Below are 21186 nucleotides of genomic sequence, written 5' to 3'. Positions count from 1 at the left end.
CGTGTGTTCATTGATAGTATGTGGCACACATGACATGTCCATGTGTTCATTGACAGTATGTGGCACAACACATGACATGTTCATGTGTTCACTGACAGTATGTGGCACACATGACATGTCCATGTGTTCACTGACAGTTTGTGGTACACATGACATGTCTGTGTGTTCACTGACAGTATGTGGCACAACAAATGGTATGTCCGTGTGTTCACTGACAGTATGTGACACAACAAATGGTATGTCCGTGTGTTCACTGACAGTATGTGGCACAACACATGACATGTCCGTGTGTTCACTGACAGTATGTGGCACACATGACATGTCCGTGTGTTCACTGACAGTACGTGGCACAAAATGCATGTCCGTGTGTTCATTGTGTCTTGTTCATTGTTCAGTCAACCGTAGAGCCAGGACAGGGCTGACAACGCATTCAGAACCAAAATAGCCTCAATTGTACACTGAAAACCATCATGGACAACATTTAGTTGATTGTGTCTTTCAACAAACGCATACGATCTTTCTGACCCAGAGTGAAGACCAAACTAACATTGGATCAGAGGAAGAATCCAACTAATCACTTGCACTTTCTGACCCAAAGTGAAAACCCAAATCATTTGATCTGTTGAAATATTCAGCTAACCATTGCAGTTTAAGTTTCAGTTTCAGTTTCAGTAGCTCAAGGAGGCGTCACTGCGTTCGGACAAATCCATATACGCTACACCACATCTGTCAAGCAGATGCCTGACCAGCAGCGTAACCCAACGCGCTTAGTCAGGCCTTGAGAAAAAAAAAGAGAAAAAGATAAGCTTACATAAATAAATAAATAATAATTATGATATAAAAAAGGTAGTAGTAATGAAAATAATAATAATAATAATAATAATAATAATAATAATAATAATAATAATAATAATAATAATAATAATAATAAATAAATAAATAAATAAATAAGACAACAATGATGATAAATAAGCAAATAAATGTAAAACATGAAGACACACATTCACACATACACCCACACATGCATAACAGATATGCACCAAACACGCAGTTTCACAGATATGAAAGCACAGTCAAATACATATAAACGTACATGAGCTCCAACAGACACACACCACTGCACACTTTCTAACCCAACGTGAAAACCAAAACACTTGAGGCATATAAATGTAGCCAGCCAAGCGCTCAGCTGGCTTCAGATACTGCTTCACGCACGAGATGTACAGCAGACGCCTTTTTCGCAACAAACACACTCGTGTAGAATGCGGTGCCATTCGCACTGTAATTGCAAAGCGCCCTTTTAAACAACTGCTCTGAAACATCTATTAAATCAAGTCTCCGTATCGTTCACTGAAATATATTTGTTGTGCTTACACACACACTTTAACTCACTCCATACGAACGGCGAAAGAGACGACGTTAACAGCGTTTCACCCCAATTACCACCATCCAAATATTGCAAGCAGAAGGCTCTTATACTGAAGAGGTGAATGTTGACAAAGAATACCACAATTCTGACGACGGAAGCTAAAGGTTGGGTCATTCAGACACCCACTGGACATCCGAGGGGTCTGTGTAGAGGAGAAGAGAGGACTGGCCGTACTGAGTGAGTTAATCAATTAGAAACACACTTGATTTTATTTACTTTAATCGTTCGTCAGGGTAAGGATTTCAACTGACGCTAAGATTACGCCATTTTGTCCTTCTCGTCACACATAATGCTACAGTTACAATTCTGTATGTGACTGCTGTTGGAAACTAAAACCACACCATTATAGTGTTTGGATGAAAATAGATCAGGTATTTAGAAGATACAAAGCCGATTTTCATTGGCGACACTTAACGACAATCACTCCACACCTAGCGTTGCTTGACGGCTTTGGCTGTGTTGAAAACTGTGTTTCTGACACACAATATTTAATTAGATATATCTTTTGTCGGATCAGTAAATTACAAGTATTATATACTGGCAGAATTGTCGCAATTCCATCTTTAAACCTATACTGGCCATTTGTGTTTTCCTACATTACACTGTTTAAACGCAGTTTGTAATTTTCAGTGACAAGCTCGCTAAAACAGACCTTTTCAGGTGACTTGAATTAAGATAATAAATTCATCTTAAATAATCAGCATTTCATTTTATACTCATTAGAAAGTAGGTGTTGGGTTGTTTCTTTTGCGACCAATCCAACGTAAATTGGTTCAGGAATCATTCAGAAATCTATCATTGAACACCTTGTAACACAAACAATTCTGATCAAATTTAGCCTGATTACAGCCGATTTGCTTCGCAGCACACGCGGGCGTCATTGCAGTTCGCTTAACTTGCATAAATAGCCACAGCAGGTGATGACTGGTGACTTTCCACCTGGCCAGTCACTGGCTAGAGCCTGCTCTCTTTCTCTCTTGCTGTGTCGTACACAGAGTGTGTGTTGCTGCAACGGCCAGCGTCATAGCCACATCACTGCATTGTCTTCTTATCTCTTCTTCTCTCTTCTCTTCTCATAACTAGTGTAAATAAAACAATAGAAAAACCCTTTTGTGACTGACCTGCTATATGCCCCTGGCCTGTGCGTTGATATTTTCTATCCTTTAATACAGTAAATTAGTATATTTGTTGTACCGTCCCCTTTTATAATATAATACCACTCGGGTACATGAATAACCACTGAACTAACCAAACACAGGTTTTGGTAACAGCTGTTCATGCCAATAATGCATACAGTGACCATTAACTGGGATACCACAGCCCTCTAGTGCACTTGCAAGACACACGTCTCAAACCAAGTACCAACTGTCACTGAGGAAGTTTTGCCCCCCACCATCCACACATGTTCCACGCACACTGGGCATGTGTCATGATCCTGTGAACATGAGTAATAGTGATTATCTCTGTTGTGTAACTTACTGACGAGGACAATGATTGATAACCCAACAGGTGAATGGTCGTAAGTCACAGCTGTGGTTTAGACAGTCAGTCTCTACCTTCGATTTGGTTGAATGGACATGTTCTCATTCAGATTGTGCAGCATTTGTTGTCAGGGTCCTATCTGTTTCAATATTCCATATATCAACGTCAGTTTGTGACTAAATAGGGTGCCATATGTGTTTGTTTTAAAATGCCCAAAGTTTAGTCATTCATAACTCTTAGCAAGGGTGTGTTTGTTTTAAAATGCCCAAAGTTTAGTCATTCATAACTCTTAGCAAGGGTTCTGATTGTTGTTGTTGTTGTTGCTGTTGTTGTTGTTGTTGTTGTTGTTGTTGTGTGTATTTAATTATTTATTTTAATCAACTGAGAAAGTGTCAGATGTACATCACCATAAGGACGACATCCAGTTATGACAATAACATACCTACAACAGTCTACTCATGATGGGAAACACAAGCTGAAAACTGACATGAACACTGTGTCTGCATTGGAAGGAAAGCAGTAGTATAATGACTGATTGTTCTAGCTTACCTCGATTTAAGCCTCGAAATTGCACTGTGTTTGTTCGTTATGCTACCAGTGTGGTCTCCACATTATGTCATTTCATTAAAGCCCTAAACTGTTTTTGGCACCCATCAAAGGTTTGAGGTCCTCACTCTTCTTTTTTGATGCACATTTCTTACTTTTTTTTTATCTTTTTTTTTAATGACAGTATACATTTCACATTTATGGCATAGTGGAAGTAGTGGCTTGTTCTTCCGATGGCATTTGATATGGTCTTTGCAACAGACATAAATGCAGGATCTACCACAAGGGCCTTTTGTTTTAACTTGGGGGTATGAACAGGTACTATCACCTTTCCACATGATTGTTATACCTATAGTTTTTTCTTTCCTTAAAATGGGCTGTTCTTTCTTCCCAGTGATGTCACAGGGCCTCAAAACTCAAAACCCAACCTTATACTATGACATGGTAAAAAAGTTTAAATACTTATGTTGTCTATTTCAGAAACTCCTATACGCAAACCATCGTAATCTGAATAACAGTGGCCGCAGCTGTGACCATAGCGTCAAAAAAATGGATGCTGAATCCTTTGAAAAGCATGTTGCTGACCTATTGCGTTACGTCACTTCCTACATGGAGAACATCCGGGATAGACCAGCGTTCCCGGATGTGAAGCCGGGCTACATGCGTGAGCTGATTCCCGACACAGCCCCGGAGAACGCTGAGCCTTGGGAAGCCGTCTTCTCCGACATTGAGAGAGTCATCATGCCGGGGGTCAGTCTGCCCCCCTCCCCCTTCTCCCTCCCCCGTTGATAGTGTCTGTCTGTCTGTCTGACTCTCTGTCTCCTCTCTGTATGTATGCCTGTTTGTCTGTGTTTGTTTGTCTGTCTGTGTGTCTGTCTCCTAAGTGTCTGTCCGATTGTCTGTCCATCTCCTATCTGTCCGCGACTGATAGTGTCTCCGTCTGTTTATTTCCTGTCTGTTTTTCTCCTGTCTTTCTGTTTCTCTGTCTTTCTGTCTGTCTGTCTGTCTGTCTGTCTCTCTGTCTCAACCAGCCTCCGGGTGTCAGACATCTTCTGATCGATCAGTTGTCTTGCACTGTGTATACAGTACAGCTCGTAATCGAATAGGTACCTTCTGAAAAACAAATGCACCAAAACAAATGTGTAATGATCATGGCAACTGCACCAGCATTCTTATTGCAGTAACACTATTTGATTTAGTTTTTGCTACATTTGTAACTACCGTCAAGCCTGGATTATTTGGTTCGATGTACACAGAGGTATATCCAATCACTTCATAAGTTAAAGTTGTCAAATTGGTATACCTGTTTTCTCAGTTTTGTCTGTCTCAGATTTGCTCTGAAATGACTCAAAAATTATAAATTTTTTATTTTATTGTCTTATAAATCTTGATATTTTGTGGCAGTAAAGTATTCTATTCTTTTCCATTCTTTTCTATTCTGTTCTCAGACACACAGACACACAGACACAGACACAGACACAGACACACACACACACACACACACACACACACACACACACACACACACACACACACACACACAACATTGGGTTGTTTGTGTTGTTGTTGTTTTTTGTGGTGAAAAACCACCGCTTACAATGGAAATTGTTCTTTTGTCAGGTGCTTCACAATCGGTCTCCAAAATCCCATGCCTACTGGACCATCGGGTTTTCCTTTCCCTCCCTGCTGGGCGACATTCTGACCGACGCCACTGGCTGCATTGGGAGTTTCTGGGTGAGTCACCTGGCGACAGTATGGATTTCACGATGATGATGACGTTGACCTCGATGACTATTATTTTGCTGGTGATGGTGAGGGTGTTCCAGCTGTTGTTGTTATACAACAGGAGACAATCCCCATAATTATGTGTGGCGATTTAAAATGACGATGATGGATTTGATGGCTTTGATGTTATTTCCATTCTTGTTTTCGTTTTGGGAGTTTCAAGGTTGTTTTGCGAGTGTGTGTGTGTGTGTGGGGGGGGGGGGGGGGGGGGGCAAGGGTGGAAGGGGGATATTGTTGATGTTAATCATAAAAAGAACAGATATGCCGTGCTTGCGTTAGAAGTACACAGATGACACTAATGGACTGGCACGCATTTGGATGTACCTCATGAGTGTGAAACTGGGAACGGCCTTGTTTGACTGGATAACCTTGTGGTTGGTGGCGTCGTTGTCATTGCTGCTGCTGTTGTTGTTGTTGTTGTTGTTCTCGCTGTGAAGAGTGTGTGTTAATCCTACCGACAGGAATCCTGTCCCATGAGTGTGGAACTGGAAATGATCACGATGGACTGGTTGGCCCAGATGCTTCACTTACCTCCCTTCTTTCTCTTCTCCCACCCTGGAAAAGGAGGAGGAATCATCGAGGTGGTGTGTGTGGTGTGTGTGTGTGTGTGTGTGTGTGTGTGTGTGTGTGTGTGTGTGTGTGTGTGTGTGTGTGTGTGTGTGTGTGTGTGTGTGTGTGTGTGTGTGTGTTGACTGATCAACGATTTAACGTCTGTTCGCAAAAGGGATTTTACATGGGGAAACGTCTGTGCATTGTATGTGTTTATATGCGTGTAAACGTGTTCGAAACGTGACAAGAAATAGAAAGTGTGTGTGTGTGTGTGTGTGTGTGTGTGTGTGTGTGTGTGTGTGTGTGTGTGTTCAGTCGAACGCCAGTGAAGCCATACTGACCTCTGTGTGTGTGTGTGTGTGTGTGGTCGGGCGAACGCCAGCGGAGCCATACAGACCTGTGCGTGTGTGTGTGTGTGTGTGTGTGTGTGTGTGTGTGTGTGTGTGTGTGTGTGTGTGTGTGTGTGTGTGTGTGTGTGGTCAGTCGAACGCCAGTGAAGCCATACTGACCTCTGTGTGTGTGTGTGTGTGTGTGTGTGTGTGTGTGTGGTCGGGCGAACGACAGCGGAGCCATATAGACCTCTGTGTGTGTGTGTGTGTGTGTGTGTGTGTGTGTGTGTGTGTGTGAGTGTGTGTGTGTGTGTGTGTGTGTGTGTGTGTGTGTGTGTTCAGGCGAACGCCAGTGGAGCCATACTGACCTGTCTGCTGGCCGCCAGAACACTGACCTTCAGGACACAGCAGCGGACTCAGCCTGACGTCACGCTTTGTCACGTGACTGACAGACTGGTGGCGTACTGCTCTGATCAGGTGTCTATTGGTCTCTTGGACCCCCCCCCCCCTCCCCCCCGACCCCTTTTCCCCAGGCCCCCCACCTCTCCCCTCTCTCTCTCGCTTGCTCTCTTTTCCGTGTGTGTCTTTCTGTGTGCGTGTGCTTTTCACCGCATGCACAGTGCCTGTAATCTGGAACGTGAGAGTATTTTGTGCCATACCCGTGTTTGCCATTCTATTTTATCACAGTGGGCTGGTTACTTTTGGCACGTGAAGTTCGTTCACGGATTTAAGCATTAACTGTCACTTTGGCGGCAGGTACTCTCCGTGCTACTCTCTGCCTTTCAGTTTTCCAGCTACTCAAAATAATATGATTAATTACTGTACGGATCATTTACCATACACGAGCAGTTTTTTTAAAATTCATATACCACCTGTTATATACTCCTGTAATTGAATGCACGGATGATATCAACGATTTGATATGTCATGGAGATAGCAGAACGCAAGATTAGCAGATGGTATAATGGTGATCAGCTAAACATCCAGAAAAAGAGAGGAACAGATGGGGTATTATGGTGATCAGGTAAACACCCAGGAACTCAGAGAAGCAGGTGGGGTATTATGGTGATCAGGTAAACACCCAGGAACTCAGAGAAGCAGGTGGGGTATTATGGTGATCAGGTAAACATCCAGGAACTGAGAGAAGCAGATAGGGTATTATGGTGATCAGGTAAACACCCAGGAACTCAGAGAAGCAGATAGGGTATTATGGTGATCAGGTAAACACCCAGGAACTCAGAGAAGCAGGTGGGGTATTATGGTGATCAGGTAAACACCCAGGAACTCAGAGAAGCAGGTGGGGTATTATGGTGATCAGGTAAACATCTATAAACTCAGAGAAGCAGGTGGGTATTATGGTGATCAGGTAAACATCCAGGAACTGAGAGAAGCAGGTGGGGTATTATGGTGATCAGGTAAACATCCAGCAACTCAGAGAAGCAGATGGGGTATTATGGTGATCAGGTAAACATCCAGGAACTCAGAGAAGCAGATGGGGTATTATGGTGATCAGGTAAACATCTATGAACTCAGAGAAGCAGATGGGGTATTATGGTGATCAGGTAAACATCCAGGAACTCAGAGAAGCAGATGGGGTATTATGGTGATCAGGTAAACATCCAGGAACTCAGAGAAGCAGATGGGGTATTATGGTGATCAGATAAACATCCAGGAACTCAGAGAAGCAGATGGGGTATTATGGTGATCAGGTAAACATCCAAGAACTCAGAGAAGCAGGTGTCAATTATGGTGCCAGAGGTAACCTGTCAGGTGTCAGAATGGAAAGCAGCTGGGGCGTTGTAGTGACGGAAGGATCAGTGGTGGGTTCATTCACAGTTTGACTTTTGATTGTTTGTTTGTGTGTGTGTGTGTGTGTGTGTGTGTGTGTGTGTGTGTGTGTGTGTGTGTGTGTGTGTGTGTGTGTGTGTCTCCGTGTGTTTGAATTTATGTCATGTATCTTAACGTTACGCTTGTATTATGACAACAATAATAATGATAATAATCACCATCATCATCATCATCATCATCATCATCATCATCTTGTTGTTGTTGTTGTTGTTGTTGTTGTTGTTGTTGTTAGTATCAATACTAGTATACTATTCATAATAATGTTCACAATAATCATTATCACCATCATATTCTTCTTCTTCTTCTCATTATCATTATTATTGTTGCAATTCTTGTTGTTAGTATTAATATTAGTATATCATTCATGTTCACAATAATCATCATCACCATCATCATCACCATCATCATCATCATCATCATCACCATCATAATCATCATCACCATCACCACCATCATCATCATCATCACCATCATCACCATCATCATCACCATCATCATCACCATCACCACCATCATCATCATCATCATCATCATCACCATCATCATCACCATCATCATCATCACCATCATCATCATCATCATTTCACTCCTCAGGCTCACACAGCAGTGACCAGGGCAGGGATGGTGGTCGGAGTACGCATGCGCACTCTGGAGACTGACCACAAGGGGGCGCTGCGCGGAGCCACTCTGAAAGCGGCCATATTGGAGGATTTGGGCAACGGACTTACTCCTTTCTATGTGACTTTGTTTCTTCGTTCTTAGTCTGTCTGTCGTTTTCTCATCGTCTGAATGTCAGTTTATCTCTTCTCTCTCACTCTGTCAGTCTCTTTCCGCCTCTGTCTCTTATGAATGAATGAATGATATGGATACTTACATAGCACCTATCCTCGGTTGGAGGCCAAGCTCTAAGCTCTTTACAAACTCTGGGTCATTTGCACAACAGGCTGTCTACCTGGGAAGAGCCGACTGACGGCAACAAAAGGGTTGTCCCTGGCAAAATTCTGAAGAAAAATCCACTGACATATATATGTGTAAGTGTGCGCGTAATTAAAAGCCCGACTGAAGGACACGGGGAAGGAATGCGAACGTCTGAACTCAGCTGACAGTCGGCTCCACGCAGGTAGGCAGCCTGTTGTGCAAATGACTGTATTCATAAAGCGCTTAGAATTTGGTCTCTGATCGAAAACAGGCGCTGTACCTGTGTCGATTGTTAAGATATTCAAAAGTTGCTGAAGAGGTGGCTGTCATGTTGTCATACTGCAACCCTGTCCTACCAAAGAATGTCACGGATGCCAAAACGGCGGTCTACAGCATCCCCCCCACCCCTCAACTCCCACCTCTCCTCCCCCCACTGCCCTCATCTACACATCCACCACGTACATAAGAACTTTCGGAATTCATTTCAAATCCTCTGGACCAATTTTAGTAATGAAAAATGATAAAAACACTTTTGACGTTATTTTACCAATTAGGATGACGAACGAGTTCCCTCCCACAATAATTAGTCCTTTCATCCTGCTCAAAGTATCAAGAGAGACAAATCAATCGAATCTGATGATTGGCAATCCTGTGACGCCGTTTTGAGATATCAAGGGAGACAAATAAATCCATGTGTACATTATGTTTGCTGTTTCTAGTATCAAGGGAGACAACAGTACATTCATACAATTTCAGCTGTGCGCAACACTCGGCTCCACAGCCACGTGTGCCTTTGACAACTTGAAGGAACTGGGACCTCTCTGTGAGTATGCCATCCATCAGGCCTGCTGTGAGTGTTGGTTGTTTACACAGTGTGTGTTCCAGCTTGTGACCCCCCCCGCCCCCTTCTGAGAATTCTGTGCAAGAAATATCCTGTTTTCTCTTTTGTTTCTGTTTTCTTTTTCTTTTTTCTTCTTTCTTCATTGTCTGTTTTTGTTTTATATCGTCCCTGTCCATTTCCATTTCTTTTGTTGTTGCTGTTTGTTTTTTCCCCAGAAAGCCAAAACACTCTTTCCTGCAGTCTATGATGTTCTATATGTTCTGTTCTGTTCTGTTCTGACGATCAGGTAGTGACATTGTAAGGACAGGGATGGGCACTAGCTGTCCACTCTGCAGTAGTAAATATTTGACCACATAGCCTATAATTTTTTTTCATGGCCTTTTCATGAATTTGTGTGTGTGTGTGTGGTTCTGAAGCGTTTTACCCTTTCCTTTACGTTTTAGTAAAACATTTATTTATTTATGTATTTATTTATTTATGTATTTATTTATTTATTCATTTACTTATTCATTTATTTTGGTAATCTTGCGGTGACAAATTTATGTGGAAGTGCTGACATCCTAATCTTATTTGCCTTGAGGAGGTTAAGATAATGTTCCATGAACTGGGTAGTTTTGCAGGTTTAGTTTTCCAGACGTTACAGTCTTGAATGCAACAAGGTTGAATGTTCGTTCAGTTGAGCATTCATGATATGGCCCTGTGTGGTCGGTTGGACAGAAAACAACAATGTCAAATTTTCGGAAAATGTGTTTGTAAGTGTGTGTGTTGGTTGGTACTTAATTTAACGTCAGTTCACTAAAGTGATTGTGTGTGTGTGTGTGTGTGTGTGTGTGTGTGTGTGTGTGTGTGTGTGTGTGTGTGTGTGTGTATTAATGTTATTTTCATTTTGCGCATGGATCAACCCCTTACACACAACTCTGTCTCTCAGGTGAGGAACACAACATGTGGATGCACGTGGATGCTGCCTATGCCGGAAGTGCCTTCATCTGTCCAGAGTTTCGTCCCTTGTTGGATGGAGTGGAGGTGAGAGCACACGCTTGGTACTGTACGGAGACACTTTTTTTCTTTCATTTTCTAGATGAGAGGTTGCATAAAAAAAACCCAGAAAACAACGTGAGTGTATAAATACGGGTGGGAATAAGTCACCGTGCATAGCCATCCCAGTCTTGAGAAGACCTCGAAATAAGCTTCATCCGCTTTAATACATTCGTGGCATGGACTTTTTGTGCTGCATCATCATCCACGCCTTTTCGGTGGCAGTGCCCCCTGAAGTAAAAACTTTGCAGTGTTTCTGTATAAGTCATTTCAGAGGAGAAGCAATATGAGTTGATATTATGATATCGTTCAAATACACAGTATTCATGAATTACATGTATTATCTTCCTCCCTCCCTTCCTTCCTCCCTCCCTCCCTTCCTCCCTCGCTCCCTTCCTTCCTTCTTCCCTCCCTCCTTCCCTTCCTTCTTTCTTTCTTTCCTTCCTTTTTTCCTTCTTTCTTTCCTTCCTTTTTTCTTCTTCCCTCCCTCTTTCTCTCCCTCCCTCCCTTCCTTCCTCCCTCCCTTCCTTCCTTCTTCCCTCCCTTCCTTCCTCCCTCCCTTCCTTCCTCCCTCCTTCCCTCCCTCCTTCCCTTCCTTCCTTCTTTCTTTCTTTCCTTCCTCCCTTCTTCTTCCCTCCCTCCCTCCCTCCCTCCCTCCATTCCTTCCTTCTTCCCTCCCTCCCTCTCTTCCTTCCTTCTTTCTTTCCTTCCTTCCTTTCTTCCTTCCTTCTTTCTTTCTTCCTCTTCCATCCCTCTCTCCCTCCCTTCCTTCCTTCCTCCCTCCCCCTTCTTCCCTCCCTCCCTTCCTCCCTCCCTTCCTTCCTTCCTTCCTTCTTCCCTCCCTCCCTCACTTCCTCCCTCCCTTCCTCCCTCCCTCCCTTCTTTCCTTCCTTCCTTCCTTCTTCTTCCATCCCTCCCTCCCTTCCTTCATCTGTTCCACAGTACGCCACGTCGTTCAACCTCAACGCCCACAAATGGCTCAAAGTGACCTTCGAGTGCTCTCCCCTATGGTAAGTGGACCTGACAGGAGGTGAGGTTCAGTGTGGTGCTCCTGGTCTGTTGTCTGTCTGTCTGTCTGTCGGTCTGTTGGTCTGTCTGTCTGCCTGTCTGTCGGTCTGTTAGTCTGTCTGTCTGCCTGTCTGTTGGTCGGTCTGTTTGTTGGTCTGTTTGTCTGTTTATCGGTTTTGTCTGTGTGTCGGTCTGTCTGTTTGTCTATTGGTATGTTGACTGTCTGTCTGTCAGTCTTTCTGTCTGTTGGTCTGTCTTTCGGTCTGTTCGTCTGTCTGTCTGTCTGTTGGTGTGTCGGTCTATCTGTTTGTTGTTCCGTCTTTCTGTCTGTCTGTCTGTGTATCTGTTGATCTGTCTGTCTGTCTGTTGGTCTGTCTGTTAGTTTGTCTGTCTGTTGGTTTGTCTCTCTGCCTGTTGGTCTATCTGTCTGTCTGTTGGAATGTCTGTCTGTTGGTCTGTCTGTCAGTCTGTTGGTATGTCTGTCTGTTGGGTCTGTCTGTCAGTCTGTCTGTCTGTCGGTGTGTCTATCGGATTGTTGGTTCTCTGGTTTTACGCTCTGTCTGTATGTCTTCTCCTCCCGCTCTTCTGTTCGTCTGTCTGCTTATACGACTGTTGGACTTCGTCAGTGTCTCTCTCTCTCATTCTGTGTGTGTGTGTGTGTGTGTGTGTGTGTGTGTGTGTGTGTGTGTGTGTGTGCAGCTGAAGAACACAGACTATTTACAGAACAACTTGTGTGTGTGTGTGTGTGTGTGTGTGTGTGCAGGGTGAAGAACACAGACTATTTACAGAACAACTTTGTGTGTGTGTGTGTGTGTGTGTGTGTGTGCAGGTGAAGAACACAGACTATTTACAGAACAACTTTGTGTGTGTGTGTGGTGTGTGTGTGTGTGTGCAGGGTGAAGAACACAGACTATTTACAGAACAACTTTGTGGTGGACACTGAGTATCTGACGCAGACCATGGGCGGTGACGTCATGCCGGACTTCAGGGTAAGCTGACGTCATACTGTTTGTCATCCCAGCATTGCTACAGGAGAACGTGCCTCTGTCTCTGTCCGATCCCCCCCCATCCCCCCGCACCACCTAGCCGCCCCCCTCCCCCCCTCACTCCCCCCTCTCTCTCTCCACTCTCTCTCTGTTCTTCCTCCCTGACGTCATACTGTTTGTCATCCCAGCATTGCTACAGGAGAACGTGCCTCTGTCTCTGTCCGACCCCCCCCCCACCCCCCTCCGCACCACCTAGCCGCCCCCACCCCTCACCCCCTCCCTCTCTCTCCACTCTCTCTCTGTTCTTAAAGGGACAGCCTAATAGTTGACCAAAAGTGATAATTAAGTGGCACTTGAGCGTGATTCTTTCAGCACTTGCAGTCCAGTGAGGCATGTCATGTATATCAATACTACTACTACTAATCATAATAATGATAATAATTCTACAACTACTGCTAATGATGATGATGATGATGATGATAATAATGATATTAAAAAGAACTTTATTCAAGACACACGAGACCACAATATAACTGTGCACAGGTTGATATATATATATCAACTGGAATGGTAAAATGGAATGATGTAGGGAGGGGTGGGTGGGGTCAGACACAAATGCTTACATTCCTACAGACACACATATATATTACCATCTCTATTTATGCATTTATTGTTCATAAACACAATGCCTAGCTAAACATAATAATTTTCAGTGTGCATAATAAACTAACGCAACTAATTCGTAAAAAAACAACAACACCCGAGTTGCAGGAGAAGCGGTATCAGACCTTTGAGGCTGGGGGTTGATGATTATGACATGTGATAAAAACAACAACAACAAAATAACGAACTATTAAAAACTCGCCAAATACCATGTAATAAATTTATAATTTATTGTACTGTGCATTCCAAGGTATACACACACACCCACACTCACACCCACACCCACACACACCCACCCACCCACCCACCCACACACACACACACACACACAAGAAGTAAGAATTGCATCGGAAAAGAATTTCCCGAAAAGAGCTAAACATAGATCTTATTAACGCCCGCTGGCACATCGGTGTCAACTGTTTTCCCCAAAGTCTGAAATTAATGCAGATGATGTAGTTTCAGTTTCAGTTTCAGTAGCTCAAGGAGGCGTCACTGCGTTCGGACAAATCCATATACGCTACACCACATCTGCCAAGCAGATGCCCGACCAGGAGCGTAACCCAACGCGCTTAGTCAGGCCTTGAGAAAAAAAGAAAAGAAAAAAAAGGTGAATAGATAATAGATAAATACATAAAAAAAACCTACTACTACTAATAATAATATGTATAAGGCGCAAAAACTTCATGAAGTCAACTATAAGCGTACATAAAAAAGTATATAAAAAAGTAGTTGTAATAATAATAACAATAATAAAAAAAAAGAAAAAAAAAGAAAGAAAACAATGATGATAAATAAGCAAATAAATGTAAAACATGGAGACACACATTCACACATACACCCACATAACAGGTATGGACCAAACATGCAGATGATGTAGACACACAGTAAACTGTAAGTCCATGCGCCTCTTGGGAGATGAGTAAATCACATTTTGATATTAATCAAAACTGACATGATTAAGAATGAACATCCTAATATTATGGCAACGGAAGTACGATTACACCCCCCCCCTCCCCCGAATAAATACTGTGATCCTTTGCATGTTTACACAAACGGCTCACTTCTTAACAATCATCAATCAAGTTCAGCTTTTGTCATACCAGAACTAAAAACTGAACGTTCATATTATAATGAGTGATACAAAAAATCGATCAATATTCAAAACTCATTATGGCTTCTAAATTATAATCTTGATCTTCCAGTTTGCCCTTTTACAAATCCTATTTTGCGTTGATTCCAAATCAGTATTATATGCTTGAGACTCATCAAACTGTAGGAACGTGTCCAAGGTTATGATAGAAATCAGTCAGTTTGTACGTCTTTGAGTTTGAAAGGAACACATGTTATTTTTTGCTGTGTTCCTTCAGACCTTGGTCTTTTCAACAATGAATGTGCTGACAGGGCTGCAAGAAAAAGTGCAAAACACGAACAGGGAACCACAAAACTTTACGTGCCTTTTTCTATACAAGAGGGCGACGGGTTACTATAAGAAGCATCGTGGAGCTCGGAAAATAGGAACGTTTTAAGTGATAATGTAATTAATGCTTATTAGCTCAAAACAATCAATCTGTCAAGTACGTGAAGTAATTTAATCAGATTAAGGCAGATTCATGCATTATCGTACAGGATGAAGCTGAACGCTTTTTGTGATAATGTTTAGCAAAGATGTGAAATGCAGATGTGGAGAACTTTTCTCCAGCAAACACATAGTGCTGTAATGTCAGAGTTTGAAATCGTTTTTACTCATTTTTTTCTGAACGTTCTTTTGGGAGTATTTTTGATGATTTCAAGGTGTTATCTGCTGTTGCAGAAGGTTTGATGATTGACCAATCGGACATTTGATTTGGTTGTTTACACACGTTTACACACACACGCACGCACGCACACACACAACACTCACACACTCACGTACACCCACGCACACCCACCCATCCACACACACACACACACACACACGCACACACACACACACACACACACTGACAAACACACACACCAACAAACACAAACACACGCACACAAACAGACACACACACACACACACACACACACACACACACAGTCCGAGTTCAATGAAGCGTGTTGTGTGTGTCAGCACTGGCAGATCTCAGCCACCAGCAGACCGTGTCGAGCCATCAAGGTGTGGTTTGTTCTGCGTCTCTACGGTCTGACGGGACTGCAGAACTACATCCGTCATGTCAGTTGGCACTGTGTGTGTGTGTGTGTGTGTGTGTGTGTGTGTGTGTGTGTGTGTGTGTGTGTGTGTGTGTGTGTGTCAGTCTGTCTGTCTGTGGCTGGTGGTGGAGGAGGGGGGCGCGTGTGTTGGAAGGTGTGTTTGTGGGGGAGTGGGGGGTGGGTGGGGGCGCATGTACTCTCATACACTTATGTAGCCTATTTGATTAAAATATCAAAGTGAATTTCTGCCATGATTGTGCTTGTAATTGTACATGATGGGTACATCTTTTTTCCATACCTTTACACCCTGTCACTGCGATGGTGGTCATCATCATCATCATCATCATCGTCATCGTCAGTATAGTTATCTTAGCTAGGTTTGAAGTGCTTTACAGTAACAACGAAGCGAATATAAGCACACACACACACACACACACACACACACACACACACACACACACACACACATTCACACACACACACACACACACACACACACACACACACCTCCCTCTCCCGCCTTGTTCCAGGACGTGGCCATGGCTCACGAGTTCGAGGCTATGGTGAGGAGTGACGTCAGATTTGAAATCCCTGCTGACGTCATCATGGGTCTCGTCTGCTTCCGTCTGAAGGTGTGTCAGTGTGTCACATTCGTTATTGTCGTTATTTCTACCCTAGGAGAAAGTGTATGTGTCATTCTCGTTATTGTCGTCCTCTTTCTGCGTCTGTCTGTCTGTCTGTGTGTCTGTTTATCTCTCTCTGTGTCTGTCTGTCTCTCTCTCTTTCTCTCTCCCTCATATGTACGGTAATGATTCTCTGTAAGAAACTTTTTACTTCATACGAAATTTAACTGGTTGACTAAGTTGTTATAACTCCTTGAAATGAACATTTTGTTTACTCAGTAAAACTCTCTCTCTCTTTTATCAAACCATGATTTAATCAAAGTGAAGTAAAAATGGGTCTGAGGAACCTGTATATGACCAACGTGTTGTATTGCACTGTGTTGGTGTCCATTGCATTGTATTGAATTGTATCATATTTTATTGCATTGCACAGTATTGTATTGTACGTGTTGTATTTATTGATTTGATGTCAAAACAGATTTCTGTGTGTGAATTTCGGCCCGCTCTCTCTGGAGGGAGCCTATAGCCTGAATGCAGCGCCATCTTTGTCTGTCTGCAAGCACACTTGATTCACTACCAACGCGGATTTGTTGCCATGTTTCTTTTATTAGTGCAATGCACGCTGTACACAGGACCTCGATTTATCGTCTCTTCCAAAAACATTAGCACGCACACCACCGTCCACTGAAGGGTGGAGTAAATCACGGTCTGTGCGGGAATCGAACCTGGGAAAACTGGCTTCCTTGTCAGGCTCTCTACCACCAGGCCACAGTTTCACCATTCATTGAAGGTGAGTGACCCTTTCTGTCGGCCAGGGCCCCAACGCGCTGACTGAACGTCTGCTGAAGAAGCTTCGTGAGGACCACAAGATCTACCTGCTACCCGCCATGATGAAGGGCGTCTATTTCCTCCGCCTCGCCATTTGTGGGCCTTTCGTCATCAGCTCTGACGTCAAGTACAGTTGGGACGTCATCAGACAGGCTGCTGACGTCATCCTTGGTTCTGCCAAGGAATAGCTTCAAAGTTTCCGTCGCCGTGTGTTGAAAGAAGACAGCACACTGAAGCTGAACAATGATAGAAGTGAATCTTTGCTATTCTGTCCTCCAAGTGTCCCATCCTCATGTTATCTCCCACTGTCTGTTCAAGATGGTGCTCAAGACATCTCCTTCACAAACACAGAAAGACACCTTGGAATTACTCTTGCCTCAGAACTCTAATAGAACGAGTTTCAATAACGTGCTAGACCACATTCAAGAGGGCGTGTGACCGCGCCATACAGCCATGCTTTCTTGATTGCACACTGCAAAAAATACCTGTGCTTATATATTGTTATCAGAAAATGGTTATATAAATATGATTACACTGGAATCTTCAAAAAAATTGCAAATGAACTTTCCATTTTCATTGAAACACAATGTCAGACACGTTATTCTCGGAAACAGGTATTTTTCCTACTTCAGTCCTTTCCAAATGTAGAATGGTAAGTTTCTGATCAGGATTAATTGACGGTGCAGCCGGTAACTGCTTGAAGAGCATTGGAATATTCTGTTTTTTTACACTTTCGTGATTCTCAGACATATTTCACCTCAATATGACTAAACTTCACCAAGGATATTTCAAATGACTGGTTATGGTTGTCTTGGGTTTTCTCGGACAGTTTATTGCGGGAGTTCTTTTGCAGAAGTATTACAACGTCTAAAGTGATCGTACACGTTCAGTCGTCCAGAAAAGCGGTTGAAGAAAGATCTAAATGCCTGTTTATAAGAATATAAGACTTACCTTTTATTGCTTCTAACAATATCTACATACAGACAGACACAAACACAGACAAACACACACACACACACACACACACACACACACACACACACACACACACATATGCATACATACATACATACGTACAGACAGATAGACAGACAGACAAACACACACACACATATGCATACACACACACACATACCTACCTACCTACTTACCTACATACATACACACACACACACACACATACATCCCTTAACATAATTCTATTGCAATAACTTTAAGAATGTCTGAAAAATGCTGTGATTCAAAGCAACAACGTAAATATCAACATAATCATTGTTTGCTTTAGTCAGTGTATTTCATAATTTTGCAAAAAAAGAAGTTTTCTATTGTTTATCAGAATCCTCAAGTTTGATTTAAACACAATGTAATGTTGGTATTTTTTTATGCTGGTTTCGTTTGACCTTGCGGAACTGTAGCTATGATTCAACGTACATATATTATTGTATCACTCACAACCCAGACAGGGGCAAAAGGGTTAAATTCTCTGACTTCAGAATTTTTTTCAGAATTTGTTTATTCCCATGAACTCTTTTGAGTCATAGAGAAACAAGGAAACATGACAATAACAGGGTGACGGCCACAGCAGGGGAAGAGCGAAGGTAATTTAAACAGAAGGGACAAAAGGGGGGATAATACAAATGAAATAAAAGGCCATATGTAATCATCAGTCTGGTACAATGCAATAGGAATAGACAAATGCACAGATCACAACTTAGATTTACAATACGGCTCTGTATCTGACTAGTTGAGCCTGAACTGGGAACTGGGGGGTTAGTTGGAGCATAGCAATAACAATGACATGGTGTAACAAAATAAAATACACAATAATCTGCATGTTATTTTAGCACCCACTTGCCAGTAATACTGGGATTGGTTTGATACATTCAGGAGAGAAAAAGACATAAAAAAATATATGATCATGCAATAACAAATGGATATGAGAACTGAATCCGTAATGTAAGGGACGTAACACTTGCCAAAAAAAAAGAGGCATTATCATATATCTGCAGTATTCTCCGTTCGATTGGACCACGTCTTCATCTTACTCTTGTTCTCTTATTGCTGCTGAACTCAGAACTCAGAACTCAGAAATGTTTTATTGTAGAAGGCCTTCTGACCCATTACAATGTTGAGCACACACACACACCCCATCCCACCCCCCCACACCCCCTCCCACATCTCCTCCCCCCCCCCGCCCCCCCGACACACACACACGCACACTTGCGCGAGCGCAGACTCGATTTTGTAAAACCGGGCATGCAAACACATGAATCGAAAAATCAAAACGGTAAATGCCTTCCATTGTGAGTAAGTCCGCTTAAACATGTACGTTCGTTGTTTTAAATGTATAACATAACAGAAATTAATTGTGCATCCACAGGCTCGTCACTCACCCAACACAACATCTCAGCCCATATCCAAGTCCAGTACACACACACACACACACACACACACACACACACACACACACACACACACACACACACACACACACACAACGTGACAAAGACTGAACCAAAAAAAAAAAGAAAAGCTACATTCAAAAAACAAAATCATACAAGCAAGTTCACGACAGCACTTTATTTACACCCACCCCTAACACCCCCCCTAACCGCACACACACACACACACACACACACACACACACACAACACACACAACACACACACAAACAAACACACGAGAGAGAGAGAGAAGGAGGAAAAAGAAGTTTATTAGGTTAAATGTTTTTTCACGATAACTTGCCCCCTGCCAGTCAAAGAAGGTGGGGAAGGAGGGGGGTATGGGTTTCACTCTTGAAAATGATTTTTGGGACATGTATTGATTAACTGCACATTTGGTGCAAAAAACCCTCCCTCCCGCACTTGTCAAAGAAGGGGGGAAAGGGGGGAGGGTATGGGGGGGTCAGCTCTTTGAAAAAAGATATGTTTGTGGGGCAAATTATTAATTAAATACACATTTGGGCAAAACAAGGGGATGATTGTACCCCCTTTTTTCTCTTTTTTCATTGGGAAAGATATGTTTTTTATGTCCGAAACTGTAACTGGATTACAGAATTAAATACTTTACAAATAGCTTTTTTTTCTCTACAATTAAAGGTTGATTTTCAAAAAGCAATATAATTGAATTGAATATAATTGAATTCAGGAAGGGAGGATAACTTGCATCACGAGAAAGGTGGATTTACAATGGAGATTCAATGCCTGTTGTCAATGTAAGCTTATATAAATACTTAGGTTTATATTTCTCGACACGTTTGATTTTTTCCTTTCCTTGTAAAGATCTCGCTAGCAAGCTAAAATGCATTATTATGTATAATGAAGAAATCATAATTGTTAAACAACGATTCTGTAGCTTTGTTTGATTCACAGATTCCACCTATGGTACAATATGGAGCTGAAATATGGGGTCTCAATTCTGCCACTGTATATTGTGAAAAAACAAAAAACAAAAAAACCCACAACAACAACACTTGTATGCTTTAAAGAAATTGTTCGGACTGACATTGCAAACACCTATATAATGATTTAGTGTATGGTGAAACAGCCAGATATCCTATCTTTTTGACTTTCACTGTTAAATGCATTCAATATTGGCTGAAAATAACTCAGATGGAAGATAACAGATTACCCCATAAAGTCTACAGAATGCTATCAGATTCAGATGACAGAGGTAAGAGAAATTGAGTGTCTTACGTGAAAATGAAACTCTGTGAGTATGATTTTTTGGTTTCGTGTGGTGTCGGAGATATCAGTGAATTTATTCATGTATTTCGTGGAAGATTAATTGATTGTGGCCGGGAAATTTGGATTCCCATATTCAGATTAACGACAGATTTGATTTGTATCGAATGTTTTGTCATATACCTTATAATATGTCAGTTTATATATCAATGAGACTTGATAGACATCTGAAAAATACTTTGACAAGGTATAGATTGGGTGTTACTGAAATATTCACCCATTAATATCGGTATCGAAAATCATGTGCCCAAAATTTGATTTGTCCAATGTGTCAACGATCTAAAGAAGACGAAGTTCACTTTGTGCTGTGTTGCCCAGTACTACGAGATCTTGGAGAACAGTTGATTCCAGTTAAATATTGTCAATAACCTTGCCTGTTTAGACTGATCATATTGATG

The 21186-nt window shown here is 42.3% G+C and overlaps 1 protein-coding gene across 1 annotated transcript; it reads left to right on the top strand.

The window, feature by feature from the left end:
- The first annotated feature begins 3946 nt into the window (after positions 1-3946).
- On the top strand, positions 3947-19010 carry LOC143276120 (aromatic-L-amino-acid decarboxylase-like). Its single transcript, XM_076580529.1, has 12 exons — positions 3947-4207; positions 5078-5191; positions 5704-5823; positions 6463-6597; positions 8563-8706; positions 9643-9709; positions 10656-10750; positions 11705-11772; positions 12666-12759; positions 15515-15616; positions 16125-16226; positions 17033-19010. Exons 1-12 carry the CDS (start codon positions 4007-4009, stop codon positions 17231-17233), a joined length of 1443 nt encoding a protein of 480 aa, XP_076436644.1. The 5' UTR covers positions 3947-4006; the 3' UTR covers positions 17234-19010.
- The last annotated feature ends 2176 nt before the right edge of the window (positions 19011-21186 follow it).

This window comes from Babylonia areolata, chromosome 31 (genome assembly GCF_041734735.1).
Source record: "Babylonia areolata isolate BAREFJ2019XMU chromosome 31, ASM4173473v1, whole genome shotgun sequence".
In the NCBI taxonomy this organism is placed as follows: domain Eukaryota; kingdom Metazoa; phylum Mollusca; class Gastropoda; order Neogastropoda; family Buccinidae; genus Babylonia; species Babylonia areolata.
The sequence above is the reverse complement of the archived record's forward strand: the minus strand, read 5'-3'. Positions and strand labels throughout refer to the sequence as shown.